This window comes from Phyllobates terribilis, unplaced genomic scaffold, assembly GCF_046119375.1.
Source record: "Phyllobates terribilis strain yellow unplaced genomic scaffold, ASM4611937v1 Scaffold_11__3_contigs__length_659146591, whole genome shotgun sequence".
Classification (NCBI taxonomy): Eukaryota; Metazoa; Chordata; class Amphibia; order Anura; family Dendrobatidae; genus Phyllobates; species Phyllobates terribilis.
This window is the reverse complement of record NW_027362771.1, coordinates 590318523-590343749: the sequence shown is the minus strand read 5'-3', so window position 1 is coordinate 590343749 and position 25227 is coordinate 590318523. Positions and strand designations below refer to the sequence as shown.

General features: G+C 44.5%; 1 protein-coding gene across 1 annotated transcript in view; it reads right to left on the bottom strand.

Annotated features, from left to right (window-relative positions):
* LOC141167058 (complement C3-like) overlaps positions 1–25227 on the bottom strand; it is a 101469-nt gene that overhangs the window by 15839 nt on the left and 60403 nt on the right. Inside the window, exons 18-28 of the mRNA XM_073654385.1 lie at positions 23574–23733; positions 12944–13029; positions 12217–12356; positions 11011–11223; positions 8673–8739; positions 8411–8500; positions 7026–7229; positions 6864–6939; positions 5338–5497; positions 5062–5157; positions 1344–1494 (exon numbers count right to left, since the gene is read on the bottom strand). Of these exons, the coding sequence (XP_073510486.1) occupies positions 1344–1494; positions 5062–5157; positions 5338–5497; positions 6864–6939; positions 7026–7229; positions 8411–8500; positions 8673–8739; positions 11011–11223; positions 12217–12356; positions 12944–13029; positions 23574–23733 (1443 nt within the window). The remainder of the gene's footprint in view (positions 1–1343; positions 1495–5061; positions 5158–5337; positions 5498–6863; positions 6940–7025; positions 7230–8410; positions 8501–8672; positions 8740–11010; positions 11224–12216; positions 12357–12943; positions 13030–23573; positions 23734–25227) is intronic.

Sequence of the window (25227 nt, the reverse complement as noted above, 5' to 3'; positions counted from 1 at the left end):
CTGTATATCAGAGGCTACGTGGGGCACATGCTGTATATCCGAGGCTACATAGAGCACATGCCATATATTAGTGGCTCTGTGGGGCACATGCTGTACATGGGAGGCTACATGGGGCTCATACTGTATTGGGAGGCTATGTGGGGGCTCATACTGTATATAGGAGGCTATGTGGGGGCTCATACTGTATACAGGAGGCTATGTGTGGCTCTTATGGTATTTAGGGGCTGTGTGCAGGTTGATATGGTATATAGGGGGTTGTATGTGGGCTCATCCAGTATATAGGAGGATGTCTGCATAGTTAATGCTTCTTAATATTAAGCCATACAATTAATATTAATATAAAATAATTATAAAAAATATGGTAATATTTGTATTGAGAAGAATTAATTTTAACCTATTGGTTCAACCTCCACAACAGTCACGGTCTCTCATGTGGCCCCACATGATCTAAAGGATTCACTGGCATATTGGCATTAGTGGAAAGATCAGGCATGTATGCTGATACCTCTTGTTATATATGGTTAGGTGGGGTCCTGGTCTGACAAAAACCTCAATTCAGCCTTGACTGCCTCCTCTATAGTATTCATGGCATTGAAAGTGTGGTCTACTCTGGAAGGAATTCAAAATTCACCTTTAGGCATAAAGGGCATAAAAGTGTCTATGGGATAACAAAGAGGATACAACCTTCTACTCAAGAATATTTTGACCTAAAAAATCAACGTGAAGTTACTTGGTCTTCATTGATGAAAACTATACAGGGCTTGACAACAGAAACCTGATATCAGGGTATTATATGTGATGGATGATGGTGACTCGGAGGTGCCATCATAAAATCCACCATTATTCCCTCCTTACATGAATGCACTCTAAGTTGTAACTCAAAGCTCCTGAACACCAATGTAAAAAAAACAAAACTGGGCCCATCACAAGTCATGTGTCATTTATAATATTGCCATTATCTTATTTGAGAAGGCCCCTTGGAACGTGCCTAAAGGGCGCCTTATTGACATATTTGGAAGGGGAAACATATACGGTCAAATTTCTTTGAGTTAGCAGCCCAAAATTGCAAAAAAAACTTGTAGAAGAGTGGTCCACTCAAAAAAAAGAGAGCTGGTAAATCATATCTGAATTGACCATCCTGAACTGCAGTGAAAAATGGTCTTCACAACAGGTGGAATGATCTTCTAGATAGGTGGATTAGACAAGAAGGCCAATGTACAGTCCATGTGTCATAGGTTGTCTTCTCAAAGAGGTGGTCTTTTGGAGAAATCTTCATCAGATCAAGAGGGAAACACCCAGGATGTATAATACAACATGTGGAGATGGGTCCACAAAATACTAACCAGTTGAGCTTCTCATGAGTTCAAAGGTATTTGGGAGTTTGCCCACCAGGGCCAGAGCGTAAGATGTGATGCAGATAGTATATGGTTTCTTCAAGGTCTTCATCCGACCCTCCAAGTAAGCAACACTCTTATCCACACCCGATTCCAGACCCTGAAAAATTACTTTATGGTTTAGCATATACAGTACAATACATGCTTAGTTCCATCTTGTGACACTTCTGGACGCGCTGAAAAGCTGGTTAAACTCACATTAACCATAACTTCAAATTAAAGAATAGGAAGAAATATTATTATATTATATAATAAGTGTAGCGCCAGCGTCTTTGCACTCTTCTTCCCTCCCCTGGCAGAGACGTCCGACTTACTCACCGCTGCGGCCACTCTCCTTCTCTTCCTGCTGACCAGGGTCTGTGCACGGCTAGCAGATCCCCGGGCAGTGTGCTTAGGACGTGCTGTGCTCACGCTCCCTCGATCTTAAATGGCCATCGCACAACGTCCTAAAAGTGTCCCCATCCAATGGCTGGGTGACACTTATTATTTAAGGCACCTCCACCTGGTGGGAGGTGCCTGAGCAACGTTGTTAGTTTGCTCCCTGCATCCTTGCTAGTTATCAGGTCCCCGTTTGCCTGTACCTGCTTGTTGTTGTCCAACTCCTGCCTGTCCTTGTCTGTGCTTTCCAGCTGTACGTGTCTATGCCCATCTGTCTACCAGCTGTCACTGCCTGTGTCCACCTGTATACCAACCATCCCTGCCTGTGCCCACCTTTATACCAGCCGACCCACCTTTGCACACCTGTATATCAGCAGGACCCGCCTGTACCTGTCTGTGCTCACCTGTTTACCAGCCGGACCCACCTGCAACTGCCTGTGCTCATCTGTCTACCAGCCAACCCTGCCTGTCCTGTGCCCACCTGTATACCAGCCAGATCCACATGTACCTGCCTGTGCCCACCTATCTACCAGCAGACCCTGCCTGTGCCCACCTGTATACGAGTCGACCCACCTGTGCCCGCTTGTGCCTACCTGCATTTCAGCCGGACCCAACTGCACCTGTCTGTGCTCACCTGTTTACTAGCCGGACCTACCTGCACCTGCCTGTTCTCATCTGTCTACCAGCCCCACCAGCCTGCATCAGCCACTACCTGCCTGTCTTACAGCCAAGTCCGCCAGCACCTGCCGCTCCTGGATTCCTGCCGTGCCTCCCTGTACCAGCTGTACTTTCCTTCTTGGCTGTTCCAGTCTCCTGTCCCTTGGGTGTCAGTAGCCGTGCAGCTGAGGTCAGTCTTGCTATAACACCTAGTCAAGCCCCTAAAGGGTCTCCTTGGACCATGGCGCAGTGGTTCCACCACTCTCGTTACAATAAGTTATATGTGATGCTAGTCACTACTCAATGTGATGCTGTGATGGACAAACCATGAGACTTGGGTAGTCATGAGCTGAACATTACATTTACAGTATACAGCTCCCCATGGCTGGGTGTCCATTAGTCGGGGCCTCGGTCCTGCTCAGCTTTTATTCACATTTACATCATTTCACATTTGGTAAGGTTTTAATATTACAGGTTAGGACCATCTCGAATAGGATAGCCTTGACGCGGCGGGAATGCTTTTACTTTTTTTGATCAAAATAATGTTAATTATATACCCTGTGTTATTTTCATGCACTATTGCTATTTATTTATTTACTGCAGGGTATTTGCTCATTTTGTTTTTATCTTATGTTTTTTTTTTTGGGTAGTCAAGAGGTTTAGGGTCAGATACCAAGAGGGCTCGTCATGTATGAAGAGGTAAGACAAAAGGCGTAGTCAGGTCACAGCCAGAGTCAGAATTCCAAGGTTACAGTGTGCCAAGACAAAAGGGCTAATACAAGCAGGTAGTCAATAGGAAAATCCAGGGTCCGGAAACAAAAGGTCAGAATGTCAGAAGTCAGTGCACAAGGCACAGAGGAAGCCACACAGAGCTGAAAGCTACAACTGGCAGCTATCTGGGACAGACAGCTCAGTTAAGTAGCTAGGCAATCACCTGGAACAGGGAACACCTGAAGGAGGTTCAGCACCTCCCAGTCTCAGAATGGTTGTCACTCAAAACACCAACAGCTCAGCACACCCCCGCACTAGATTAGATGACTGAGCTGTCAATCAAAATACCGACAGCTCAGCACGCCTCTGCACTAGATTGAACGACTGAGCTCAGTCACTGGGTCCAAGACACACTGAGCAGAGGAATCATGACAGACGCTAGTGACTACTCACAAGCTTACCATGAGGCAGGATAGTCAAGAGGTCCTGGGTCAGTACCAAGGGGGCTTGTAATAGACCAAGGGAAAAGACAAAAGTGTAGTCAGGTAACAGTCCGAGATCAGAGTATCAGGAAGGTAGGAGATCAAGACAAAGGGGTAAGTCAAACGGATGGTCAAAGGTAAATCCAATGTCATCAACGGAGATCAGGATATAACTCGGGGCTCAGAGCAGACAGACAGACTCCTTGAGCAAAGCTACAATTGGCAAAGGTCTGACAGTTGTCAAAGTGCTAAATAGCCCTGTAATTACCCAGAATAGATGACACCTGGAGGAGATTGCACAGACCCGGCCAGATTGGGCAGCTGAGCTGTCATTCACAATACTCACACCTCTGCCTCACATTGGGCTGTAGAGCTGCCACTCATAATCCGAAAGCTCAGCTATCCCTCGCTCCCATAGGGCAGCAGAGCTGTCATTCACAGCGTCCCTAGGACACCATGAGTGGTGGAATCGTGACTCTATATTACAATTTACATAAATAAATAGTCTGAAAGGAGAACTCCTACAATTATTTAAGTCACCAGACTTACACAAATTAAAAGGTGGCAGTGTATGCAAAGAAATGGATGCGTATGCGGAGAGGTTGTCGCTCATGCGGAGATATGTGTGCAAATGCTGAGTGGTGGTTGCCCATGCAGATGGGATAGTGCATGTGTGGCTCTCTATATTCACTTCTACAGGAGCTTTGAAGACAGTTGAATGAGAGTGCATGTGCGGCCACCTCTCCATTCACAGATGCAAAGTCATATACAGCACTCTTGTAATTATTGGGTGTGGTGCACAAGTAGGGCATCCAGCCCATCTATAACAAAATAAAGAACTTGGCGCTCAAAGGAGAATATAATGAAAAATAAAGTTCCTTTTATTGCATTCAGCATAGCACTGAACGTTTTCGGTCTAATTGTAGACCTTCATCAGAACTGAATGTATGGAACTGGAACCATGTGGATTACAGTGCAGGTGGCTGCGAGCTGCGTCACTTAGGGGAGCACCATTCACAGAGGTGGCATTACCGGGCGGGATGGAAGTCAGGGGACTTCTGCAGATAGGTGATGGGACCCACATTTATCAGACATCTGTGGCAATTATTTGTTCTAAATGTCTAAATTGGGGCTTTTCTGTTTCTTTAAAAGGGAGGGGTTTATGTAAACCCCACCCAAAAGAAGGTCACCACTCTCAGTGTTTGGGGGGAATTTTGAGGAAGACTGGGGCAGGACTCATCATCCCTATACTGCATGACAAAATCAAAACATGAGTAACTCTCCATGTCCTAATATTTCTACGACAATGTTGAACTAAGAGGTGTTGTCATGGTGGAATCCCAAGCATATGAAGCTCTTCTCATAAGAAGATGACATTTTCTCAGCACCGGTCGGATATTGCAAGGAATAGGTAACACAGATGTCAACACATCACTTACTGGGACTTTGTCTTTACAGAAACTCTTCGCCTCCACCAGGGCAATCAAAACAAATGCAGTCAGACTGGCATCGGGTTCAGTATTCCCAGTTCCGCCCTACAGAAAGAGGACAACTTTTTTCAAGATTCGGCTTGGCACAATGAGGTCCTGTGTAGGTATTTGGGGTAGCTGGGTGTCAATCTGATTGAGCGTAATAATGGCTTCCATATTGGTTGTCCTATCATAGCTCATTTATTGGGGAAGGTGATAACACTCATGGGCTAACCCCTAACCTACCACCATCTCTCCATGTATGACAGGGGCTTCCTCCTTAAATACACCATTCGGTAGCTGCTTCTCTGTCAGGAGCCAGTTGACGGCACCGCATAGCACGTCTTTATCTATGTGGACCAGCTTGAAAGCCATGGAGAAGACCTTCACCACGTATGCAGTCAGCCTACAGGGAAAAAAGCAAGATGGATGGAAGGAGATAAATGGTTAATTGGAGTAAAATTAAAGGGGATCTCCAGCTACCTTTATTTTTTCAAAAAATCTAATTAATAATGCAAGAAGTGATGAGGAATAGCATGAGATACTCTGCTGCCAGCCAGTGCACATTCAGGGGTCTTCATGATACATGGATACCTGCCTTTGAGCAAAAGAGGAGTGTACAACTAATACCCACTAGGTCATCAGCCCCTTAAACCTTTTATCAATCTATACCAGACCTTGACAAACTACGGCCTGTGGGCCACATTTAACCCTTTGGCTGTTCCTACCTGGCCTGAATACGGACACCAAAAGGGCTGGAGACCGTGAACCATGGTTGCCATCCCCACATCCATCTGACATCTCCATTATCCCAAGGGACCAATCAACATGCTTGGAAACACCTTTGAAAAAAATCCTGTATTTACCCCTGTCCAGTATGGTGTTAAACTAGAAACTAGAACTATCATGAACAGACTGGTTGCTGGAGAGACACTTCTATGTCCATAGCAACTCGACACTTCTACGGCCATAGCAACTAGACATTTCTATTTCCTAGCAATTAGACACTTGTACCTCGTAATAGTCAAACAGTTTTATGTCCATAGCAACTAGACACTTCTACGTCCATAGTACCAGGCACTTCTACGTGATTTCCATAGCAACTGGACACTTCTACGTCCACGGCAACTAGAAATTTTAAGGGCTATAACAAATGGACACTTCTACATGCATAGCATCTAGACACTTCTACGTCCATAGCAACTGGAACTGTTTGCATCCTAGCAACTAGACACTTCTTCATCCATAGCAACAAGACACTTCAACGTCCATAGTACCAGGCACTTCTACGTGATTTCCATAGCAACTGGACACTTCTACGTCCATGGCAACTAGAAATTTTAAGGGCTATAACAACTGGACACTTCTACATGCATAGCATCTAGACACTTCTACGTCCATACCAACTGGAACTGTTTGCATCCTAGCAACTAGACACTTCTTCATCCATAGCAACTAGACACTTCTACATCCATAGCAACCAGACACTTCTACATCCATAGCAACTAGACACTTCTACATCCATAGCAACTAGGCACTTTTATGTCGACAGCAACTAGACACTTTTAGGGCAATAGCAACTGAACACTTCGAAAGCCATAGAAACTAGACTCTTCTACGTCTAAAGCAACTATTCCGTCTCAGATCCCTCAGGTCTTCAAACAAAGGTGAAAATAGTCCTGAGAGGGTAGCAGACAAGGTTTCTCAGTAGTGCTCAACCCAAGAATCAGATTTGATGGATATCATCAATATGTGGCCTATAATTATCTCACCAGGTGCTCGCAGGTCGGTTGGTAAATGCAGAATAAGAGTTTTCAGGTTTCCGGTAGACCAGCTGCTGTATGTAACCTGAAAAACACACAAGTGTTTTCTAACATTATCATAACTCATTATTCACTATCTTTTCTACCAGTTTCTGTAGATTCTTCATTTACCTTGGTTAATGTTCGTAATTGCTTCCTCCCGACGTTCCACTCCAATTTTTTCCCATTGGTTGGTTATGTCCAGGTAATGGGTGGCAATCACAGTTGGGGTCATGCTCATCATGTTCTGCTCTCCACAACCGGATGGCACAATGATTAGGTGCTTCAGGTTGGCACCATCTATGGAATTCTCCAGTGTTTCTCCGAGAAGGCCACCTAATAAAATTGGGTCAGAAGGAAACATCAACTTGGACCCTGAATTGTCTCAAAAAGTCCAATCTATCTATATATAAAGTTTTTAATACAGCTCAAAAGTGAATTCAAGGCCCAAGAGTCAATAACCGGAAATGGTCCACAAGCCCAATTATTGGTCCATGCTGAGGTTCAAAGCGAAACCTCCATGAAAGAGAAATTACATCACTTGTTCAATACTAGAGCCATCATGCAGTACCAGCCATAACGTCAATAGCCGGTGGTCATCTGAAGACCTGGGACCAACTTGGTAACATAAGATGACTGTCTTATGAGTGGTGGCTCAAAGCTTAAAACAGTGGCTTCTAGAAATGAAATAATGACTTTGATGGGAATTGAATTTGTGTAGAATTTTAGGAAATTTGCTGGACCTGCCAAATTTGAGCATTTAGCAATTTAATTTGCGCAAATTGCCCCAAAAAAATGACCGCAGTCATTTTACACAAATCAGAAGATTGCCTGAGACAAAGAAGGCTCACGTGACCTCAAGAGTAGCCTGTCCCATAATGCTTTGAAGCTATCACATCATTTGCTATAGTACAGTCAATCAGAAGCCTATAGAAAAGCTGAGGCAGGAAATTCGGCAAACATTTTACCCAATGCAGACAATTGCATCTGCCAGAGAAGGCTCAGATGACCTACTAAGGTGCTACTAAGTGGACTTCTCAATAATGCTTTGCAGCTATAGCATCACATATTATAGCCTATAGTAGCTGTAAAAAAGCTGAGGCATGGAATGCAGCAACCATTTTAAAGGTGAATTTGGGTAATCAGAGGATGTCACAGCTTAGCATATACTGTATATACTAAGCCATAAAACACTGAATAAACATTATGGATAGTATGTGACAGCAGAGCAGTGAAAACAGTTACTATCCGTTGACCCATAGCCACACATGGAGAAGCAGAAAATGATTGGACACAGTTCTATGAGATCTCAATGTTTTACAAGCATCTTTTCAGAGCAATAGGAGATTTTGCAGTACTTGACATTAGAGGAAAATTGATTCACTGGGAATCAAATTTTTGGCAAAAATTCGGCAAAACCAGCGAGTTCTAATTTCAGGAGATTCGCTCATCAAAAGTGATTTCCTGTCTTGGGCAAGAATACAATCCCATATCCCACCGGCACCCAAACTTCTTACCTTTCACACTGACATAGGTCGCTGGCTCCGTGTTGGGTACAATATCATTTGGTGGAACGGTATCAAGAATTAATTCCTGAATTCCAGGAACTGTAAGGTTATTGGGATACAGAGAAAATTAGGCCCAGAAGTATTATATTATACAACATAGGAAAGAGCAGTAACAGAAGAGACATCAATATGAGACAAAAGAAAAACCCACGTAGAGCTGTAGAGAGTATGTTACACTATGCAACAGTCATACAAATCTCCAGAAACTCACCTGCTCCTGAGCGTAGAGGCTCCAAGATCACACTCTGGATAGATTTCTGAATCCTCATCCCTTCTGGCTATTAAAAACAATATTATAATGATATTGTAGATACTCTACGAGTTACATTCTTATACATAGGAAGCAGTATTATAGTAGTTATATTCTTGTACATAGGGGCAGTATTATAGTAGTTATATTCTTGTACATAGGGGGCAGTATTATAGTAGTTATATTCTTGTACATAGGAGCAGTATTATAGTAGATATATTCTTGTACACAGGAGCAGTATTATAGTAGTTATATTCTTGTACATAGGGACAGTATTATAGTAGTTATATTCCTGTACATAGGAGCAGTATTATAGTAGTTATATTCCTGTACATAGGGGGAAGTATTATAGTAGTTCTATTCCTGTACATAGGAGCAGTATTATAGTAGTTCTATTCCTGTACATAGGAGCAGTATTATAGTAGTTCTATTCCTGTACATAGGGGGCAGTATTATAGTAGTTATATTCTTGTACATAGAAGCAGTATTATAGTAGTTATATTCTTGGACATAGGGGGCAGTATTATAGTAGTTATATTCTTGTACATAGGAGCAGTATTATAGTAGTTATATTCTTGGACATAGGGGGCAGTGTTATAGTAGTTATATTCTTGTACATAAGAGCAGTATTATAGTAGTTATATTCTTGTACATAGGAGCAGTATTATAGTAGTTATATTCCTGTACATAGGAGCAGTATTATAGTAGTTATATTCCTGTACATAGGGGGAAGTATTATAGTAGTTATATTCTTGTACATAGGGGCAGTATTATAGTAGTTATATTCTTGTACATTGGAAGCAGTATTATAGTAGTTATATTCTTATACATAGGGGGCAGTATTATAGTAGTTATATTCTTGTACATAGGGGCAGTATTATAGTAGTTATATTCTTGTACATTGGAAGCAGTATTATAGTAGTTATATTCTTTTACATAGGAAGCAGTATTATAGTAGTTATATTCTTATACATAGGGGGCAGTATTATAGTAGTTATATTCTTGTACATAGGGGCAGTATTATCGTAGTTATATTCTTGTACATAGGAGCAGTATTATAGTAGTTATATTCTTATACATAGGGGGCAGAATTATAGTAGTTATATTCTTGTACATAGGAGCAGTATTATAGTAGTTATATTCTTATACTTAAGAGCAGTATTATAGTAGTTATATTATTGTACATAGGGAGCAGTATTATAGTAGTTATATTCTTGTACATAGGAGCAGTATTATAGTAGTTATATTCTTGTACATAGGGAGCAGTATTATAGTAGTTATATTCTTGTACATAGGGGGCAGTATTATAGTAGTTATATTCTTGTACATAGGAGCAGTATTATAGTAGTTATATTCTTGTACATAGTGGGCAGTATTAGAGTAGTTATATTCTTGTACATAGGGGGCAGTATTATAGTAGTTATATTCTTGTACATAGGAGCAGTATTATAGTAGTTATATTCTTGTACATAGGCGCAGTATTGTAGTAGTTATATTCTTGTACATAGGAGCAGTATTATAGTAGTTATATTCTTGTACATAGGGGGCAGTATTATAGTAGTTATATTCTTGTACATGGGAGGCAGTATTATAGTAGTTATATTCTTGTACATAGGAGCAGTATTATAGTAGTTATATTCTTGTACATAGGGGGCAGTATTATAGTAGTTATATTCTTGTACATAGGAGCAGTATTATAGTAGTTATATTCTTGTACATAGGGGGCAGTATTATAGTAGTTATATTCTTGTACATAGGGGGCAGTATTATAGTAGTTATATTCTTGTACATAGGAGCAGTATTATAGTACCGTATTTTTCGGACTATAAGAAGCACTTTTTTCCTCCAAAATTTTGGAGGAAAATGGGGGGTGCGTCTTATAGTCCGAATGTTGGGGGGGGTGTATATTTATGTGGGGTGTGGGGGGAGCGGTATCGGTGGAGGAGCGGGGCACAGGAGGCTGCAGCCGCCTTCTGCAGCCTACACTGTCGCCGCTGCTAAAGAAAATGAATATTCACTGCTCCCCACACCCATGGGGCGTGGGGAGCACTGACACTGAATATTCATGCTCCTTAGTAGCGGTACACAGTGTATCAGCAGCGCTGCGGCTCCTGCTGCTGCCGGCTATCTCCTGTGCCCGCTGTTAAAGGGCATGAATATTTAACCTCTCTCCACGCCCATGTGGAGAGATATTCTATTATATTCTATATTACTAAATATTATATGGGGGTCAGATATATACTAGTTTTATTACTTATATTCTTGTAAGTAGAGATTAGTATTTTATGTTGTAACTTACTACAACTTTTAGATTTTTAACCACTCCATCAGTCAGGTAGTAATCCTTGACGGATGCTTTTACTTCTATCCGAATATCTCCAATCTCCAGTGGAACAATAACTAATGGGAGAACCAGGGAGGCCATGGGTCCCAAAGTGACCAGTTGTCGGAAGTTGGCTTTGGCTGTTGAAGAGCTGCACATCTTCGCATTGTGCGTCAGATCTACCCGCACCTAGGAAAAGTATGATTTCATTATTTCTTAATCTCCTTAAGAACACGTAGTCCTGATCCTTTTTACTGTCTCTAAGTTCAGAGAGCAATGATACAATTGGTAAAATATTCTGGTATTCTTACATTTACCATATCTACCTTCTACCTACTCTGAGCCTAATGAAGGAGCAAGAGCAGCTCGCCCTTGGAGTAAGTGCACGGACAAGATGCGGCTTACCGTACAGAGTGTAGCATAAGAGAGGGAGATCAAGTACTCTTCTGAAGAATAAAAGATTTGCAGATTTATTGTCCACAAATTTTAAATCTGGCTCAGACCAGCCAAAGATTCACCTTGCGCGTTTCGAACAAAGAAATGTACAACGTTACCCTTGTAGGGGAAGAACCAGACATCAGGTCTTAACTATGCATTGACTAAATGTTAAAATGTGGTGAACAATGAGGATGTGAAATCACTGGGGATGGGATCCAAATGATTGATGACACATTTGCTCACAACTTTTTTGATAACTTCTTTTATGCCCAGACCTCCTAGCTTAGCTAAACATCACAATTTTCGATGGCATGGTTGCGTCATACTTCCCAGAGCCTATTATTTTTGGTGTCACTTATGTGGTCACATTGCACGTGTCTCTTCTCATAGTAACGTAGTATGATAGGTTGAATAAAGACCTAGGTCCATCTCGTTCAACCTTCCTCCCCCAATTGTACTTCCTCCACTAATACTACACTAATGTATGAAGTCCTTAGGTTCCTAATTCTCTTAATGGGATTACCATTCTGGAGACTCAAAACATAGCCTTGAAGCTCTAGGGAATGATTCAGCTGCAGCCAAGGTAGACACCGAAACGTAAACTAATTCACCTAAGCTCTGGTGGAGGGTGTCCACTTGTCTTTCCTCTTTTTGGGGCCTTCAGGTTCAGCGGGTTGGAAATTAAGTTGAAGGCCCCTTCACCCCTCAGAGAGAACCTATCTTGTCCAACCCACTGGTCATTACCTCGATCTCATTAGGCACATAGCTGTACAAGACGGCTCGGATCTCCACTTGCTCATTACGGACCACTGAATATGGAAGCCGAAGATCGATGAAGAAGCTTTTTTTGACCAACATTTCATAGGGTTTAGCAACGCAAATTCCTGTTGTTCATATAAGAGTAGACATGTCAGAAGTGTTGGACTTGATTAGCATTCTGGATACGTACAACCATGTTCACATAGCCCACTATTCATGATATTAAAGCCAACCCAATGTATCCACCATGGCCGACAACCTCAGTGAGGAGATATGGGAATAGATGTATAACAATGAACTGGTCGGGAATCCTACAAGGTGGAAATCTCATTAGATGGCATCTAACATTGGTACTAGGTTTTCACTAGTAATGACTATTTATTGATATGGACACCTCAACTGGCTGTTGTATGATGATCTGGACACATCTGGCTATCTGTAATGTTGAGGCTACATTTATAGTTCTGTCAAAAATAAAATGATTTTGGACCCCTCTTCTGGCTGATACAACAATGTATGTGTCTATTTGCTGGGATTTCAAGGCATTGTCATAGACTTGGTTCTTGCTGTAGGTGTTGATAGGTTTTGGGGTCATCATGAGGTAATGATGGAAGGCAAAAAAGAAGATAGAATTGAATTTGGTGATTACAGACGCTAAAAAAATCAGGGTAATAAACGAAAAACGCAAGTGCTACTGTCTGAAGAAAATTACCTGATTTGGGGGAAATGCTGATTGCCAAAAACTCCCAGGTGGTGATTGACTCTGGCAAATTGGTATTAATGACCTTTGATGAGAACCTGTGAGATAAAACAGAGAAGAGTTAGTGAGCTCGGAGAAGGAATGATTGGACTGGATCCCAATGTCTCCAGTTGTCCATAGATATGAGAGCCTGTATTTGTTGCCCATACTGGTTAGATCTGTCAGCAATCTATATGTCATATAATCGGTGAATGATTTATTGGCTATTTTATGACTAACGTCCATAGGGTCTGTCAATAATCTAATGTTTATGATGGCAGATTTGCTGGGATGATGTGTCTACTCTTGGAGAACACAAGGTTCATCGAGATGGATTTCATCATTCCCAATTAGTGTTGAGCCACCCCCGTAGTGTTCGAGTTCGGTTCGGTTCGTCGAACACCCGTGTGTTCGCCGAACTGTTCGTCGAACTGTTCGTCGAACACCTTCGAACACCGTTAAAACCAATGGCAGGCAAACAAAAACACATAGAAACACATAGAAAACACCTTCAAAGGTGTCCAAAAGCTGACAAACTGCTCAGAAGACATAACTAACACATGGAAAAGTGACAAGTACATATAGTCATGCGAAAAGAAAAGAGGTGGAGGAGTAAAAGGAGGGGGAGACACAGATATAGGCATGTCATGCCCTTCTAAAATCCAAAAAGTGAGAAGCCGACACGTTCAGTCCGCTCCTGCCCGTGCCACCTCCGTGTCGCCGGGTTTGTGCCAGAGCCGCGGTGAACCCTGACGGCCAGCCCCCCTCTCCCAATACTGGTGCCTGTCCGCTGGTGGGTCGAGCGAGCCCCCCTGTGGTGGAGGCAGCTCTAAGCTTTTTAATTTAAATTGTCTCTCTAATTTGAATGAATACACTTTAAATCCATTTACAAGGATCTATTGGAGGGCAAGTCTCATGCCAGCAGCCGCGTAATTCCAGCTCCAGTAGCGTCCACTAAAGCTGCTGCAGTTAAAAAGCTTTTATAAGGATCGAGCTCGGCTGTCCACCGCAAGGCATCCTACTGCCAGTCCCAGCCCCTATGCCTTGGGGTGCCTCCTGATGCTCTTCACTGAGTGTCCCGTGGTCCCGAAGCATTTCCTTTGAAAAAATTAAGTGTGCAAACTACAGGTGGTGTAGCTTGCTTAACAGCCGGGATAATCCGCTGACTAGCAGACACTGCTACTAGGCACAAAGTATTTCCTGGGCTAGATGCAGTTAAAAATTTGTAATTAGATACTCTCGTTGGATGCTGAGAAAGCATTCCATAGAGTCTCCTGGCACGCCATATATGATTCTCTTAAAAAGCTTGGGGTAGGGGTCTAGGGGACCCTTTTATAGCCAAAATCACGGCCCTGTATCACAATACGTCACCTAGGCTGAAGATAAATGGAACTGTAGCACCCTGAGGGCTCGGTTGCTACAGAGGTATTGCACCTCACCCAGAGGTGTGATATCTCACTCTCAGGTAAGGATGGAGTGTGGATCAGGACCCGACACCTGCATGCATTACACCACATTGCCGTGGGGCAGGGCGACCAATATGCCTCTGAGATGGGCACAACAGTCCCTGTCCCTGGCTGGAGTGGGGGGAGGGAACACTGAGGAAGGGGAACCCTGTAGTGCAGGAGCAGGGAGGAAGCAGTTCCTGGGTGCATTGAGAAGGGAGTATAAAAGGTGGGAACCATCTTAGTTTAGTGCAGAGAAGTCTGAGCAGAAGTGGCAGGGAGCAGGGGCTCTGCATGAGCTCTGCTCCGGAGGCGGGCCTAGTAACAGAGGCCCAGGCCTGGAAGAGGGAGAAGGAAGGAAGAGGAGCAGAGAAGGCTCCAGGAACGAGGAATGAAGGGATCCCAGGGGTGCGGACGGGCAAGTCGCCACCGCACGCCCGAATCCACCTGCGTGGAGGGGTCAGGCCAAAGGGGGAGACCGGTCCCCGAAACTAATGGAGGCAGGAAACGACCCTCAGCTAGAAACCGGAGGCTGTGACATTTTATGTGGCGCAGCCCCTCGCTACACCCGCTAGGAAGGCACCACATAGGGTCAGGGAAACTGGCGCCAAGTTTACCAAGAGGATGCCCGAGGCAGCCGGACAGAAGGGTTGGTAAGAAAGGCCAGACAAAGGACACACAAAGGGGGTCCTGCGAAGCGCTCCAAAGTTATCTGGGAGTTGTCTGAGCCCCTCACCTGGTGAGCACAGTACGACGTGGGCAGCCGTTACCTGCAGACGTGGTCTGGATAATAAGAACTGTGAGTAAAGGCCCTGGACTGCATCACTGACTCCGTGTCGTTACTGCTGCTGCCCTGCACCATCACCCCCATCCTCCGCATACACTACCCTGAGGCTATACTTCTCCCGTGGGGAGTTATGCTACGCTCTGCTGCACCCACAACACCAGCCTCAGCGGTCTGCCCTGTAGCGGCGGTTCACTCTGACCGCAATCCACGGGTGGCGTAGTCAGACATTTAAACATCAAAACCACATAAATAGTTCCGCCACTGGTTTGACCACCCTGAGCCACGGAACCGGGTCGCCGCCACGAAGACTACAACCACCAGCATCCACCAAAAAGGGTCCGGCTCCGGGTGTCCCAAGGCCCAGGGGGTGCATCAGAACATTTTCATCACCTTTCACAATCACCAACGGGACAAGGCAGGGATGTTCTCTGTCCCCTCTCTTATACATCCTAGTGACGGAGCACCTGCTCTCATCAATTCGCCATAACCCCAATATTAGGTGGATTGAGGTGGGAGGCACCGAGTACAAGTGCTCTCTATTTGCTGATGATGTCCTAGTATATATCACTCAATCACATATATCCATCCCTGCTGTTATGGCTGAAATAGATCACTTTGTTACATGGTCAAATTTTAAAATCAATGCAGCGAAGTCTGAGGCCCTCGATGTCTCCCTCCCTAAATCCATATAGGATTCCATCCAGTCCAACTTTCCCTTTGCCTGGTCCTCACAGGGTATCAAATACTTAGGAATTCCTATTCATAGAGACCTCTCCCATCTATGTTATCTTAATTTTGGGCCCTTTATTGAACAACTCCATACAGACCACGGTTGGCAAGTTAGAACTGTAAGATTCACTACGTGAACCACTGGTGTTTTGTGGAAAAGCACATGTACACTGTGTTCCAAATTATTATGCAAAAAGTGTTTAGGAGTGATAAGGGAAGAATTTGTTTGTTTGTCAGTTAAACTCATTGATGGTGATGTGTGTCAGGGCTCTTTATATCACTGTAAGCAATTGCAGACACCTGTGCTAATTAGTTTGGCAGGTGTGTCCAATGAAAGGCAAGACTACTTAAGAAGGCTGTCTCACATTATTAAGCAGCCTACATTTTCTGCCAAAATGGGAAAGAAAAAGGATGTGTCGGCTGCTGAGAAGCAACAAATTGTGAAGTGTTTAGGTCAAGGCATGACTACAATCAACATTGTGCGATGATCAGGATGAAGTGTCTTGGCAATCAAGAAGTATGTAGCTGATTCACAGTACACACGTGTGCGTGCTGATAAGGGCAAATTGAGGACTCTTTCCTACAGGCAATTACGTCAGGTTAAAAGAGCAGCGGCAAAAAAGCCTTGTCATAGCAGCAGACAAGTTTTTGAAGCTGCTGGTGCCTCCAACGTCCCCCGAACAACAAGATGCAGGGTCCTTCAGAGGTTTGCAGCTGTGCATACGCCATCCTGTCGACCTCCTCTATCCACTTCACACAAGCAGAAACGGCTCCAGTGGGCCAAACATTACATGAAGACTGATTTCAAAACTGTTTTGTTCACGGATGAGTGCCGTGCAGCGCTCGATGGTCCAGATGGATGGAGTGGAGGATGGCTGGTTGATGGACACCCCACGCAAACACGGCTACAGCGCCAACAAGGAGGAGGTGGAGTAATGTTTTGGGCTGGAATCATGGGGAGAGAGATTGTCGGCCCCTTTAGGATCCCTGAAGGCGCTAAAGATGAACTCCATAATGTATGTGGATTTTCTCAAACAGCACTTCCTGCCATGGTTCAAGAAGAACCACTGTGTATTTCACAGCAAGATCATTTTTTTGCATGATAATGCACCATCTCATGCTGCACATAAAACATCTGCATCTCTGGCTGATATGGGCATAAAAGGGGACAAACTTATGGTGTGACCCCAATGCTCCCCTGACCTCTACCCCATTCAGAACCTCTGGAGCATCATCAAAAGGAGTGTCTATGATGGTGGGAGGCAGTTCACATCTAAGCAACAGCTCTGGGAGGGTATTCTGTCCTCATGCAAAACAATTGAAGCAGAAACCATCCAAAACCTGACAAATTCAATGGACGAGAGAGTTCAGAAGCTCCTTTCGAACAAGGGGTCCTATGTGAAAATGTAACATCACCTAGAATAAAGTTTTGAGTTGAAAACTGTTTGATTTCAGTTTCTAATAACCTGCTAATGCTTATAATTTCAAAAATGACCATTTTTTGGTCTTTATTAAAATGAAAAGGTTGATCGAAAAGTTTGGGGGATCTAAGAGTGTGGCAACCCAGTAGTCATGATTACTTCGAATTCTGACAATATGAGGGTCATGTTGCAGGTAGTGCAACAAGAAGGCACTTATGTGTCTTGCGCATCTCGGAGCCCCAAAATTATTTTCCGGGCTAGATGCAGCTAAAAATTATTATTAATTTTAAATCTGGTGGAGCTTAGTATAGATGGCCTAATAGGATCAGTGCTGCACACTGCTACAAAGCCCAAATTATTTTCCAGTCAAGATACAGATAAACATGATTAGTAATTTTAAATCTGGTGGAGCTTATTATAGATGGCCTAATAGAATCAGTGCTGCACACTGCTACAAAGCCCAAATTATTTTCCAGTCAAGATACAGATAAACATGATTAGTAATTTTAAATCTGGTGGAGCTTATTATAGATGGCCTAATAGAATCAGTGCTGCACACTGCTACAAAGCCCAAATTATTTTCCAGCCAAGATACAGATAAACATGATTAGTAATTTGAAAGCTTAAAACGGTTGGTAGGGTGATTTTAACCAATCATCAAGCTTTTACTCTCCCCAGGATGACACAGGGGTAGAAAAGTCGCTTCGGATCCATGATTTGTTCATCTTTATGAACGTGAGTCTGTCTACATTATCAGTGGAGAGCCGCGTGCGCTTATCTGTCAGCACACCACCAGCAGCGCTGAACACACGTTCAGACAGAACGCTGGCTGCGGGGCATGACAAGATCTCCAAGGCGTAAGTGGCTAGCTCCGGCCATTTATCCAGATTGGAAGCCCAAAAAGAGCAAGGGTCCAGTGACACAGTCATGGCTTCAATGTTTACTTGGAGATACTCCTGTACCATCGTCTCTAGGCGTTGACTATGTGTCAGACTTCTTGTCTCCTGTGGCCTTGCAAAGGATGGGCTAAAAAAGTGGTGAAATGATTCCGCAAAATTGATGTTACCAGCAGATACTGTGGTTCTGTTACGGTTTGAGTGCTGAACACTTGACGGTCCCACGGTTGGCAAGTTGGAACTGTGAGATTCACTACGTGCACCACTGGTGTTTTGTGGAAAAGCACATGTAAGATTCTGCAACAGTCTCTGCTGATACTCCTGCATGCGTGCATCCCTTTCTATGGCAGGAATAATTTCTGCAAATTTACTTTTGTACCGGGGATCTAACAGTGTGGCAACCCAGTAGTCAGGGTTATTTCTAATTCTCACAATTCGAGGGTCATGTTGCAGGTAGTGCAGCAAGAAGGCACTCATGTGTGTTGCGCATCCAGGAGCACCAAGTCCCTGTTGTGTTGGTGACGAGGTAACAATCATGCTTCCTTCCTCTGTCCTCTCCCCCCAACCTCGCACAACAGAAATGTGATCAAGGTCTCCCTCATCTGATGAGTCTTCCATCAGTTCGTCCTCCACTTCTTCCTGGGCTCCTGCACCTTCCTCACTAGTTTGGCTGCTACCATGCGCCCTGGTAAAACCATCTCCCCCACCCTCACATGCCTGCCGCCTTGGTGCTGCCGACCGTCTGGACCTTGCAGATGTTAGCCCTTCCGCATACAACTCCTCCTCCTCTACTTCCTCCACCTCCTCTTGTGCCACCACCTGACTCCGAATTCTGTTTAACATGTGCTCCAGCATGTAAATCACCGGAATAGTCATGCTGATAATGGCATCGTCAGCACTAAACATCTTCGTCGCCATTTCAAAACTGTGCAGAAGGGTGCATAGGTCCCTGATCTGAGACCACTCCTCCAGCGTGATTTGCCCCACCTCTGGATCTCGTTGGCCCAGGCTATACGTCAGAACGTATTGCACCAGGGCTTGTCGGTGCTGCCACAGTCGCTGCAGCATGTGCAGAGTTGAATTCCACCGGGTAGGCACATCGCATTTTAGCCGGTGAAGTGGCAGGCCCAACGACTTCTGTAGAGATGTAAGTCGCTGAGCTGCGGGATGCGAACGGCGGAAGTGAGCACACAGCGACCGTGCCCTCTGCAGAAGGCCATCTAGTCTGGGATAGTGGGCTAAAAATTGCTGGACAACCAGGTTCAACACGTGAGCCATACAAGGCACGTGTGTGACATTGCCCCGGCGAAGGGCCGCACCCAGGTTTGCAGCATTGTCGCACACGGCCTTCCCTGGTTTCAGGTCCAGTGGAGACAACCATTCATGAAATTGGTTCTCCAGAGCTGACCACAACTCCTCAGCTGTGTGACTCACATTTCCCAGACATTTCAAAGTAAAAACCGCCTGATGACGTTGAGCTCTACTGCCAGCATAGTAAGGAGGTGTGCAGGATCCCTTCTGCGCAGTTAGAAAGCTTGTGGCATGACCAGACAGGCTTTGGGTGCAGGTGGAAGACCGAGAGGAGGTTGAGGAGGCAGAAGCAGTGGAGGAACTTTGACATAAAGAGGATTGACGCACAACTCGTGGGGACGGCAAGACTTGGACAGCAGCCCCTTGTCCTGCTGTCACCATAGTTACCCAGTGCCCAGTCAGCGACATGTAACGCCCCTGTCCATGCCTACTCGTCCAAGTGTCTGTGGTGAAATGCACCCTGTCACACACAGAGTTTCTCAAAGAAGCGGTGATGTTGTGTGCGACATGCTGGTGGAGCGCAGGCACACCTTTCTTTGAGAAGTAGTGCCGACTGGGCATCTGGTACTGGGGCACTGCGACGGACATAAGGTCTCGAAAATCCTCTGTGTCCACCAGGCGGAAAGGCAGCATTTCTGTAGCCAAGAGCTTGCAGATAGTGAAATTCAACCTCTTAGCTTTCTCATGGCTAGGAGGAAATGGTCTTTTACTTGTCCACATCTGAGGGACCGAGGGCTGGCTATTGTGCTTAGACGGGGTTCATAAGGGTGTCCCCGGCAAACTGCCGGTCTGTGAGGAAGATGCAGGCGGACATGTTAGGTTGCCTTGATCCAAAGGTGGTGCTATCGATGTCGGACAGCGCTCAACACCAGCTGGTGTTACCACCTCCAAAGAAAATGATGACCTGCCAATCACGCTGGCTGTTGCGGGTAAAGAGGTGGCAGGTCTGCGCCCCAAAACAGGTGTGACTGCTGTCCCCCCAGTCACAGAGGATGAAGAGGCCGTGGATGCACAAGATATGGCAGACGGCGGTTGGCCCGGCCGGCTAGGCCGCATTGTAGCACACTGAGCTTCCCACTGCAACTTATGCTTCATGTCCATGTGCCGGTTCATGCATGAAGTACTCAAACTATGTATTTTTTGGCCTCTACTTAGCTTTTGCTGACAAATGTTACAGATAACACGAGTTGGGTCATCTTTATCGATCTGAAAAAATGCCCAGGCTATGCAAGGCTTAGCACCCATGCGACCTGAAGAGCCACCACGACTTGTGGTGAGAGGCAGAGTTGTGTTTGAGGATGCAGTTGTTGACGTGCTTCCAGTACTACGTCTCTGTCCAGGAAGGCGCAACCTGACCTCGTCGTCACTAGCATCTTCCTCCACCTCCTCTGCTGACCTCATCTCTTGGCTGACTGTGGGTTGACAGTAAGTGGGATCTCCAACCTCATCATCATCACCCTGTGCGATATCACACCCGTCGTCCTCAGAGCCAACCTGTTCCTGCCCTGACAAAAAACTAAAGTTGTCGCTCCAATCAGGTATTTGAGTCTTATCATTGTCTTCCTCATTGCCTCCACCAACAGGAGTTACAGTTTAGGAATGAGGGTCTACATTATGGTCAGAACCTTCTGCGTCTGGTCCTGGATCCGACTCATAAAGATTCTGGGCATCAGTGCAGATCATTTCCTCGTCTGGATTCACAGAAGCGCTGGAGTCGACCTCTGATTCCCAGGCTATAGTATGAGTAAACAGCTCTGCAGACTCAACCATCCGTTCTACCTCATACTCAGACGGGCAGCTGGAGATTTGGGAGCTGTGAGGAAGCAAGTGCGATTTGGGTGACACCTTTGAGGACTGGAGTATTTGTGATGTTGAAGTTGATGTGGAGGAGAGCCCACTTAAAGGAGCACTTGATATCCGTTGAAGCACCTGCTGTTTTTGTGCCTCATCTGGAATTTGTAGCGATTGGCGTGGCCGTAAGAAAGGGATCTTATCACATTGTCCGCTAAAAGAAGTAGACATTTTAGTTTGGCTGGAAGATGGTCTTTCTTCTGCAGATGTTACTGTTGCTTTAACACCTACCCCACGGACACAACCTTTTTTCCCCTTCCCAACACGCCTATTCCCCTTTCCACCAGCAGCAGGCCTTTTTCCACTCATTTTGGTGGTTAACTAATTCACAACTCTGGAGTTGTTTGCACAAAAAAACAATGGATGGTAACCGAGCAGAGCTGAGTGGCCAAACTGTGGTATTAGGCCAAAACTATTGGCTGGGTTAGATGGAGAAAAAAATTATATTCGATTTGCAACCTGATGGAGGTCAGTATAGGTGGACTAATAGAACAAGTCCCACACACAGCTAGAAGGCCAAATATTTTTTCAGAGCTAGATGCAGAAAAAAATTATATTCAGTTTGCAACCTGATGGAGGTCAGTATAGATGGATTAATAGAACAAGTCCCACACACTGCTAGAAGGCCAAATATTTTTTCAGAGCTAGATGCAGAAAAAAATTATATTCAATTTGCAACCTGATGGAGGTCAGTATAGATGGACTAATAGAATGATGCTATGCCCAAAAGATTTTACTTCACTAGGTGCAGTAAAAAAATTGGTATTCTATACACAGGTGGTATATCTTGCAACACAGATAGGCTACTCCACTGACTAACACACTCTGCAATAGGCCAAAAAGGATTAGCTTTGCTAGATTCAGCCAAATGCTGTGAAAAAAACTTGCACAGCACTGGCACAGACCTGCCTGGCAAAAACTGATAGGAACTGATGTAACCTAGTCCTGAAAAGGGCTGCAATTACAATTAGTCTTTACTCCCACAATCTATCTATTTAAGAGCACAGACCTGCCTGATAAAAGTCGTAGGAAATGCTGTAACCTAGTCCTTAAAAGGACTGCAATCACAACTATTCCCTACTCCCAAGCTATCTGTAGATTTGTGCGAAAATTGGCTTGAAATTAACAAGGTATAGCGCACACAGCAACAGCGGTGCCGTCTAACACGCAGCTGCAGCAGTGAGAAAATGGTGGCAACGGGGAAAATGGCTTGGTCTTATAGGGCAAGGACATGTGACATACACTGCCAATCACACATGCCCTTGCTTGTGTGAAAAAAAGCACTTCGCTCCGTGTGTGCGCTGCTGATAGGCTGACAGATTGCACCTCCCCACTGTAAATGCGGGAAAGAGAAAAAAAAATGGAGATCTTCATTGTTCCTGCAGAGATCCATCCCCTGCCCCTCCCCCCGCCCCGCTGTACACTCAAACTGCGTATTAACATTAATTTTCATCATTACTGAAAAAAAATCCAGTTATGATTTTGGTGCACGAACAGTTATCGAACATAACCTCGAACAGCCGAATTTTTCTCAAATCGTTCGTGTTTGCCGAACGGCTCGAACACCGCCCAAAACAGCTCGAATTTGAGATTGGCGAACAGTTCGAGTCGAACAACGCTCATCTCTAATCCCAATCTTTCATTCAATAACAAACTGTGCCTGAGGTATCTGGCAGCTATTATCCTTTCTTCCCAGTGGCATTTCCATCCTTCATCTTTCTTTTTCTTATTTTGCAGTGAAGATAGATCTCTGAATAGAAAATGTCAGGAATGGAGATAAGTGGGAAGTCATAGACTAAAATTGGACAGAGCAGGGTCAGCAAATTACAATTTATTCACTACAACTTAAGGTTTCCCATAACCCAAATTTGCCAACTTTTAGAATCTCTTGTCATGGGAGCTTATTTATTGAGCTAAGGTCAAAACATCATAACCCTTGTGCCCTTTATTGCACATTTTCACCCCACATCTCCTGGATCTGTGCTTGGACACCAGGGCTTCATGTTGTGATGGAGCATCCAGTTGTCTCATACAAGAGGTAGGTTTTCGAGAAGTCTTTGGCGTCATCTGGAAAATTCGCCAACTCTTCCAGTAACCTGGTAGTTCTCCAATCTTTTCAGTAGCCTAGTGGATGCTTTGGAAGAGGTGGCAGGCATGACTTACCCATTTGAATCTGCTTTTGTGGGGAGAGTCTCCACCCTCCATAACCAGCTCTCGTAAAAGATACTACGCGAGTTAAAATTTTCCATCTCTTCATAAAGATCGTCATCGGCGCCTCCTCTCTCAGCTGCCGCAGAGTCGGTAACAACAGAGCTGTAATGTACTGAAAGAGGGGAGAGAACGGAGAGATGTCTCAGATGGTAGAAGACAATGACATCTCAGACATGAAGAAAGTTGTGTGCTGCTACTTGCACAATAACAGAAGGAAAAATGCCCAAGGACGTAGAGTGGAAACGGATTATGGAAATAACGGAGCTCAGCGATCTCTGCTACTCACCCCATCACCCATATCGTCAATCGAGGCTATATGGGTTGTAGACATTTTAGGACCTGAATATGTTAGTTTGCACATGTACAACTTGACTGATTTTCTTCTGGGCAGTGATCGAGTGGGTTTCGAAAAGCATTACTTGGCTACATATGAAACTGGCACTAATGTGTGAACGCATAACATAGGGACATATGTTGTAAACTCTGTTGAGGATAAGGGGTCATGTAAAATTATACCATAAGGCTGATAGACACAAGAACGCCGAGGTCAACGTAGCTTGGTCCAGAAAATGTCACATAAACCCTACAAGCCATAGATATTTTTTGGGCTCACTAAGGCAATAAGAATAAATTGCAGGGATAATGATCCACTAATTAGTACTGATGCCATAAAATGTTATGTCACGTCTGGATCAAAACTGGTGGGGACCTCGTGACAAAATTATAGTATGGAGGAGAATGATAAGTTTAGATATGCCGCTGTAATACTACCTAAATGTCACAAAACGTGGCAAAAAAAGTGTAGAAGTTCTAAGGCCGGTAGCGGACACTGGCTTAGTCTTTCGTGGTTGACTAGCACAACTTATAAATCAGTGTTCCCACAATAAGGGGTCTTTCTCCCAGGAAGGGGATCCTTGAATGCCAGCACTAAGTCCAAACAGCTCTGTCTTGTGTGAAATGTCCTGTTCTTCAGCATTTTGTAAGAACAGGATCTAGAGCACATTGGATCTGGTGCCAACTTGTTCCTATATCCTTATCTCCTACCCACCGATGTCATGGCACAAAGTCTATACCCTTTGGTCACTCCTGAGTACCAGGATGATCTAAATGCTAAGCCTCTCACAAAGTGACGTCCTTGAATAAAGTTCCGTATGGACCAAACCAAGGAGCCCCTACCCTAACCCATTATTTGTCCTAACCCCTGCTTCCCAGAAGTGCCACCACTATGCCACAGAAGAGCTAAAATTAGCAGTGAAAACCAGACAAGAGCCTTCCTACTGTTCTGCCGTCATGTTTGGCGCCTATTCGATCCCCGTGTGATGTCAAGCAGGCATCATGTTGAAGCTAAGATGTTGTGTCTACAAATCCAAAGAGGCGTTTGTGTCTACAAATTCAAAGAGGTACCGGGCAGGAGGTAGGACCTGCCTCAAGCATCCATGGACTACTGACCAGAGTCCTGAAAATGAATTTATTATTACTCACTCTATCAGACATGCCTGAATTGTGGATATCCAGGGGGATCCACCTCTCTGGTGCTAAAACAATCCACAATACTCCAATTATGGTCTGACTCCTGAGCTTGCACGTATCCTGGAGTAAAACACTA